The 8070-nt window shown below is 41.9% G+C and overlaps 1 protein-coding gene across 2 annotated transcripts in view; it reads right to left on the bottom strand.

The window, feature by feature from the left end:
- Window positions 1-55: 55 nt before the first annotated feature.
- Window positions 56-8070, bottom strand: part of NID2 (nidogen 2) — a 53968-nt gene continuing 45953 nt past the window's right edge. Inside the window, exons 16-21 of one of the 2 annotated variants that reach the window (XM_084632638.1) lie at window positions 6267-6396; window positions 5377-5548; window positions 4243-4400; window positions 1937-2060; window positions 885-997; window positions 56-788 (exon numbers count right to left, since the gene is read on the bottom strand). In XM_084632638.1, the coding sequence (XP_084488764.1) occupies window positions 778-788; window positions 885-997; window positions 1937-2060; window positions 4243-4400; window positions 5377-5548; window positions 6267-6396 (708 nt within the window). In that variant the 3' untranslated portion in view covers window positions 56-777. Of the gene's footprint in view, window positions 789-849; window positions 998-1936; window positions 2061-4242; window positions 4401-5376; window positions 5549-6266; window positions 6397-8070 lie in introns of those variants that run through there. The other variant, XM_084632637.1, reaches the window with a different exon arrangement.

Below are 8070 nucleotides of genomic sequence, written 5' to 3'. Positions count from 1 at the left end.
GGTACAGTTACTACTACTCTGAACTCTGCTATGCAACAAAAACCTAGATCATATGGAAAATTCAAAACATACTTTATTTAATTACTGAAATAACCTAGAAAAAGTGAGAAGTTACATTTCAACAGATATTTACGAACATGGATTGGTCAATAATGGGTAGGTCTCTGGAGGCACTTAAGGACCATAGTTAGCATATTCTTCTAATATAAATACTAAAAGACATGCATTGAGGCAGAGGGAAAGATATCTAGAACTGTATGTTGGAAAATCTTTAATGCATTTGCCATTTCCCAGCACAGTTTCTAAAATACACACAAGATCAGGGCTGTAGATTAATTGACCCAGGTAAGACACTGCATTAAAATCTTTCCATTCACATTTAAGTTTTTGGCTAAAAAGAACCTATTGGTCAGATTGTCCATTTTTTTTAATTTCCTCCCATAAAATACTGGATTAAGAAAGTTACACTAAATTTTTTTTAAATTGCTTACATAAGCAAAAATTAGAGTAATGGCATAGTATTCCCAGAGCCATTATATTTTCTTGCAATATATCAAAATGTCATCTTAAAAAAATACAGTAGTAAAGATTGAGGTATAACTTAAAAAATACTTGATAATCTTTTGCATTAAACTAGATCACTTCATTGCCTTCAGTAAATATCAATGGCCTTTTTTGTAGTTTCTTCCCCTCAGTGGTGTGCAGTGATAATTTTCTGGGTCTGGAATTCTTCCTCCTGGTGTAAAGATTGAACTTTTTTTCACTTGAAGTAGCAGATTATTTTCTTGCTGCAGAGGGAGAGGAAATAGATGGAAGTTCATGTTAAGATAGTGAAATTTACATATTGGCAGTAGCTGGTCTACACTAAACAAGATGGACTTTACCTCCTGGGCAGTATGGGTAAACTGCAGTTATTCCATAGAGATGTGATCTCTGCTCTGGAAGATACTCATCAGTAAGGAAGCCATTGTCTTTATTCACAGCTATAACACCATCCCTATGAACAAAAGTGAGAAATCCTTTAGTCTCCCACAGAAATAAATAGTCTTTCAATCTTCAGAATAAATTATAATGGTTCCTTGTGTCTTAAATTCTATGACCACCTGCATAACACAGGCCAGAGACCCTCACCCAGTAACTCTGCATCAAGCCGCTTCGTTGTGCTAATGTTATTTTAATCAGCACAGGGCAGAATCATTAAGGGAACTTTCAAAGGCAGTGGTATTACGTCCCAAATGTCTGTCATTAAAAATTTGGAAAGGACACACAGGTTTAAATTGAAAATAATGGAATGAGGTTGGGAGTGGTTCTTTGTTGCCACTACTGTCACTATAAGGGTTTTTTGGAGTGGGTGGAAGAAACAGGAAGAGGACCTTAGTTATGGGGCATGTTTCCCATTTGGAAATGGGAGTCTCAAGATTTTTCCTGACACCAAGAATGTTTTATAAAAATGTAGCTGTGGCCCCATTCATACTTTTTTTGCATTGATAATGTGAAAGCTGGGGTAGGTTCTTTTAAAATCATCATATACCTTTGTACGCTGCTTTTAATACAAAGCGCATATTCCATTTGGGCCTCCATTGAAAGGACTACTAACCAGAACTGGCTTGAAGAATATGGGGTTGATTTTGCAGTCTATTTGACACAAATGGTTTCTGTAAAAATGACTAACTTGTATATTAGTTAAAATTCAGTTGAAAACCCCTGCCTATAGTACCAAGGCAACTTGGAAAACAAGAACCTGATATTCTAGTGAGTCAACATCATTCAGTGTAGGCTGAACAATTGCGATGGAACAGAAACTTCCCAAACCATGCCATAACTGTTACTAATACAACTCTCAGAATAGGCTGGCTTGCTGCTTAATATGACATGCTGGCATTTTGCCTTTTAAATAGTTAGGTGACCATCCAGAGTGTAATAGTTACTAGCCTACCTTCTCCAGTCAGTGTGATAAAAGTGATTGGCATAACTAACAATGCTGAAGGGGTAGTTGAGGTTATTCTGAATGACACGCCTTCGTGTTCCATCTGGTAACGTGCACTCCAGCTTTTTAGTACCTTTTACAAATAAAACATTTAATCAGGCAAGAAATAGTGTATTTTCCATGGAATTTTACTCAAGCTAGAAGTTGATAATAATCAGAACAGTCCTGATCAGTAAACTTGTATCCTAGGTCCCTTCCTTCTAAAGAATGTGAAAATCCACATAATTCAGGAGGACTAGAATTTTGGTTTTTAAGGTGTTTTCTTTACCCTAGAGGAATTAGAATCATAGAATATCAGGGTTGGAAGGGACCTCAGGAGGTCATCTAGTCCAACCCCCTGCTCAAAAGCAGGACCGATCCCCAAAATTAAATCATCCCAGCCAGGCCTTTGTCAAGCCTGACCTTCTCTAAGGAAGGAGATTCCACCACCTCCCTAGCTTACGTATTCCTGTGTTTCACCACCCTCCTAGTGAAAAAGTTTGTCCTGATATCCAACTTAAATCTCCCCCACTGCAACTTGAGACCATTAATCCTTGTCCTGTCATCCACTACCACTGAGAATAGTTTAGATCCATCCTCTTTGGAACCCCCTTTCAGGTAGTTGAAAGCAGCTATCAAACCCCCCCTCATTCTTCTCTTCCGCAGACTAAACAATCCCAGTTCCCTCAGCTTCTCCTCAGAAGTCATGTGTTCCAGTCCCCTAATCATTTTTGTTGCCCTCCGCTGGACTCTCTCCAATTTTTCCACATCCTTCTTGTAGTGTGGGGCCCAAAACTGGACCCAGTACTCCAGACGAGGCCTCACCAATGTCGAATTGATTCTATCCTGGGAGTATAGTGACAAATGGCATTCCCACTTTGACTGGGTACATACGCACGCACCTCTACTCAATCCACTATAGGTATGTAAAGGAAAGCATTTACCATATATACTTGTTCATAAGCTGAATTTTTTTGGTTAAAAAGTGAAGCATTAAAGAGAAGGGGTTGGCTTATTGATGGGTCTACACCAAAATTTGACGATTTTAAGCTCTATTGAATATCTAATACATTGTTGTTTTGCTTACCTGGAGCGTTCACAGGCACAGAGCCCCTCAGCTCCCAGTGGCCGCGGTTCGTTGTTCCCAGCCCATAAGAGTTGTGGGATATGGTGGCCAGCATGTTCCTCGGCCCGCGCCACTTCCCGCAGCTCCCATTGGCTGGGAATGGCAAACCGCGGCCACTGGGAGCTGAGGGGCTCCGTGCCTGCGAACGTTCGAGGTAAACAAGATGTCCTGACCCAGTAGCAGCTTACCCTGATGGGCCGGGAGCAAAAGTTTGCCAACTCCTGAAATGAAAGGTTCATATAGTTTTTGCCATTTTTACCTATCCATCTTGGGGGGGTCGGCTTATAAACAAACGGGCTAATGAACAAGTATATAGGGTACTTTATTTTTGTCTGTGCGCCTGAGTACAGAGGCTCAGTTCTTCAATCTGTGCCATATATACAGTATTCACTGAAAGACCCATGTAGACTCTAAACTCGGTCCTGAAACATATCTCAGTACAAAATGCATCTACACCTGCATTCTCCTTAGATGCTGTATAGGTACAGAAAATGTCCATCTGTGTATAGCAGCCAATACACCCTTGTGATGAAGTACGAGCTGTTGTGTGTTAAATGTTACAATTCCACATTAATATTCATGACAGTCAAAACAGCATGCAAAAGAACTGTGGAGAAATCTAAACAAGGAACGCTTTTGTAGAAACTATAAAGGGGCATCCCAATTTTAGAAGTTAAATTATTTCACCTTTCCTTTAAAAATAAAAATCTCCTATCTACGTTGAGTTTCTACATTCTACTGCTTGAAGTTGGAAGCCTTTGTTCTATATACAGCCCTCTGCCGGTGGCTCTAAAGCTGGTCTGCCCTACGCTCACTTAACCTGTGAAGACATCCACACTTTATTCACATACATAATCCTAATTCATGGTAGAGGAATATCGTCCACAATCTTTTAGCTGACAGAGGCCAGCTAACACACTTACACAGCCTCAGCAAGACCATATTATTCAGTAGGACATTTTCAGAAGTCAGTAAAGTATTTTTTGCCTTTTCAATCTAAAATTTGTCATGTTTAGACAGGCAATGTGTGAAAAAAGTCTACTGTGTTTGTTTGTTATGGGGGGATGATGGGAGGTGAGGAAGCGTAAGGAGAATTTTTATAGCTGTGCTTTGTTTCCAGTATGTTTCAATCTGTATTAGCTTAAGTTACCTGCGTCTGCCCAGCAAATCAGTTTGGAGAACGGGTCAAAAGTCAAGCCATTTGGTAAGCCGATGTCCTTATTCACCAGAATCCTCCTGTTAGCTCCATCTATGGTTGAGGTTTCAATTTTAGGTGCTTCACGATTCCAGTCAGTCCAGTAAAGGTTGCTGTGAGGGAACCAATTAAAAAACCTCAGTAAGGATGCACAGTGGGTGAACCAATTTAAAAAAAAACAAAAACAGAATTTGCAATAACTATCAGAAAAGTCCCAGACCTCTCAGTCTGCTTTCTGGAACAGATCATTAGCGGATTTGAAAGTCCATAAAAGGAAAGCTGAACAAGCTCCAGAACGTTTTTTTACAACCAATCATTTGCAATGATTAGATTAAAGATATTCTTCCGTGATTAGGGCCAGTCCCATTAACTTTCTAGATAGCAACTGTACATACATGGGGGGTTATAACAATCGTCATAAAACCTGTGTTCCAAATTTGCACAAGATTCAAACCTTTCAATAATATTTTAAATCTGAACACAGAATATAATTGGCAAATTTAGCCAAATACTAGATTAGTAAATAAAAGGGGACAATGCATAGGGCAAAAGTGTTTCACGCTCTGACTGTTGCGATTTTGAGAGCTTCCTTCCTACACACCCTTAAGGAAATAACTAGCTGGAGCGTGTGCACATGAGAGAAATGTCTATCATGCCAGACAGTACCACTATTACTTGATTTGCAGCTAGGTAGCATTTACTCATTATTTAGAGCACAGAGAGTTTTGTCTCAGTGACTGATTAATAAATTACTGTAGGGGGCAGCATGTACATGAGGAAAATTCAGATCACTTAGCCACCGGTGCTTTTCCAGCAGGGTAGCCAGGAGGCCAATGTATTTACTAGCAGGTTTCTCTAACCCTGTTCTGAGACTTGTCTACACTACAGCTTCCACTATTGCAGCGGTGCTAGAGGTGAATTGTGGGTCTGACTTTTAACACTGAAAATGCGGCTCCTAGGTCCAGCATTGTAGTCAGTGGCCCTGTAGGTGAATCTCATTTCATTCCAACCCACCCTATGAACATACTGACACAAAGGTCTGTGAGAAGACAGCCTTTTCCAAAGCATGGGTGCTGTGCTGCCATTTACCCTCTGATTGCATCCACAGCGATTGCACGAGGATTCACAAGGTCTGCATCAAACAGAACTCGGCGCTCAGAACCATCCAATCTTGCACGCTCAATTTTGTCCAGGCCGCTATCTGTCCAAAACATGGTTCTGCGGAAGTGGTCGATGGCGAGTCCTTCGGGACTCATCAGGCCTGGAAGGATATGCAAAGAGGAGCACGGTCAGTATATGTGCAAGGGAGTATTTCATGCTCATACTTGGTATTTATGTACAGTAGAACATCAGGGTTACGAACACCTCGAGAATGGAGGTTGTTCGTAACTCTGAACAAAACGTTCTGATTCTTTCAAAAATTTACAGCGGAACATGGACTTAATACAGCTTTGAAACGTTACTTTGCGGAAGAAAAATGCTGCTTTCCCTTGATTTTTTTAGTAGTTTACATTTAACACAGCACTGTACTGTATTTGCTTTTCTTTTTTCTTCCCCCCGTCTCTGCTGCTGGCTGATTGCATACTTCTGCTTCCAAACGAGGTGTGTGGTTGACTGGTCACTTTGTAACTCTGGTGTTGGTAACTCAGGTTCTACTGTAATACATTATATTACAAAATTTAAAGTAATTAATCCTCCCTGTACCCCTGTCTGGCGGTTTACTATTATCCCTGTTGTTCCATCTTGCTTGGTAATCATAGTTCTCCTCCCCAGAATCTATCATAATTTGTGATGCCTAATTGGGAAAGCCAGGCAGATAATGGCTTGCCAAAGGTTATAGAGAGTGACCGCGTCAAAGCTGGGATTAGAGCTCAAAAATTCCTCATTCCCAGCCCCACTGTGATTCTGCTATGTGGACGACAGCTTCAATGTCTGTGTTCAAACCCGCCATATTCAATCCCAAGGAAATGGTGTTTTACCTGAGTTAATAATGGTTTCAGGTTCAGCCCCTGGTTCTAAACTTGCTCGGTTAACTGTCCGACCAGCAACGTCTGTCCAATAGACCATTTTTTCTCGACAATCATAATCTAGTCCAACCACTATGGAACCCTGTAGGGATAAATATATCTATAAATTATTTTTACTTATTCTTCTCCACTGCAAAGGTCTTTACGTGGCTGCAGCTGATGGGAGGCAGAGCTGACGCAGGCAATCCTGGATGCCTGGCTCGGCGTTCTAGCCGTAGCTTGAGGTTTGTCACTTTAGTTCTGCTGGGTACAATTTGGTTAAAATGAGCAACCTTTCTGTGTGCGGGAATAAGATTGTAAGACATCAAAGTTCAAAATGGGTGGTTATACTTTAATTCAACCAGCGGGGCCAAATTCTGTGCTGCTGTAAGTGGCTGCAGCTCTACCAACTTGAGTTGCGTTTCAGCCAGCAGAGAATTTGAACCGCTCTATTTGTCTGACTTTTGTTTGGTTTGAGAGACTCAGGCTGGAAGAATGTAGAAGTGCTTCCTTCTACGCTGAAGCACTGGTGTGTTACTGTCCAGGTTTTGTTAGTTGCACGGCCTAAGGGTTTGTACTGAAATCTTTGGGAATTCTTATTTAAGACAGATGTCCAAGCCACATGTCTGTCTCCAGCTGGGCTTTAAAAAAACCTCCGGGATCAAGCAGAGACTTGTACAAGATTGTAGCCAACACATGTAATGCCCTTCAAGCTTTCAGGAGGGAATATTTCACAAGTATATTTTCCACCAAGATACAGATTTGATGGTCATGCCCCAATTCTTAGTGTCTGTCTGCCTGTTTAACCCCTTTTGAGATATGTGTGACTAAGTGGCTTGTCTCTAATGGGGAGGAGGAGGAGGAGGGAGAAAAGATATAAAAAGAGAAGGGGCTGGGGAAAGGTTCAAATACTTTCTCAACGGAGTATCTGAAGCAAAAGCTCAAATGGACGTTACACCTTGGAATCATTTGTATAGTTGAGAGCAATCTCTTATTTGGCCTGAAAAGAGATATTTACAGAGTGACGATGTGGATAGTGTCTTAAAAACAGACTGGGGCAGAGGAGAGCAAAAAAGTCGCTCAGGAACGTTGAGAGGAGGGAGACGAATGCTGCCCATGTTGCTGGGGTAGTGGAGGCAAGTGACTGGGAAAGAGGAGGGGCTGTCTTTCATACAGTAGGGATAACTGACCGGTTTTGCCTCCTGTTTTCTGGTCGTTGGAACCTCACCACCTCAGAGTCTGGTTTTATTTTATTGGATGGAGAAAGAGGAGAGAGATGACAAAACTGAAAATATTATCCTGATACACAAGCCAGGCCCACTGGGTGAGGGGCTTTGTGTCCCTCTAGTGGTGGCCATGGCACAGCAAGGTCGATGAGTCTACTACAGCCTTGTCTCCAAGACCTGGGTCTTGCAGTTCAGGAAGCAGAAGCACATACATTCAGAGCCGGAGGTTCAATCCCCGGCTCTGACAACACACGCGGGGCATGGCAATACAAGTGGTGGCCTGTACAGAGAACTCAACTGGGAAACCTCAAGTTCAAGCTGGCCAGGTGGAATGCGTAAGCCATGTCCGCTTGGCGTAGTGCTCGGTCTCCTCCTGGTGGGGGCTAGGCCGCACTGCGATTGATTAGCCTGCTCCAGTTTGGGCAAGAGAGTTGGGTTTGTTTTTAACTTAGTCAGACAATTCCCATCACCCGGCCCCTCTCCCCGGGGTACTGGTGTTACATACATATACATTACTTATACAGACAGCTCATCTCCCGAGGCAAAGATTC

This window comes from Lepidochelys olivacea (assembly GCF_965140295.1).
Source record: "Lepidochelys olivacea isolate rLepOli2 genome assembly, chromosome: 6".
Classification (NCBI taxonomy): domain Eukaryota; kingdom Metazoa; phylum Chordata; order Testudines; family Cheloniidae; genus Lepidochelys; species Lepidochelys olivacea.
This window is presented reverse-complemented; position numbering and strand designations above follow the sequence as displayed.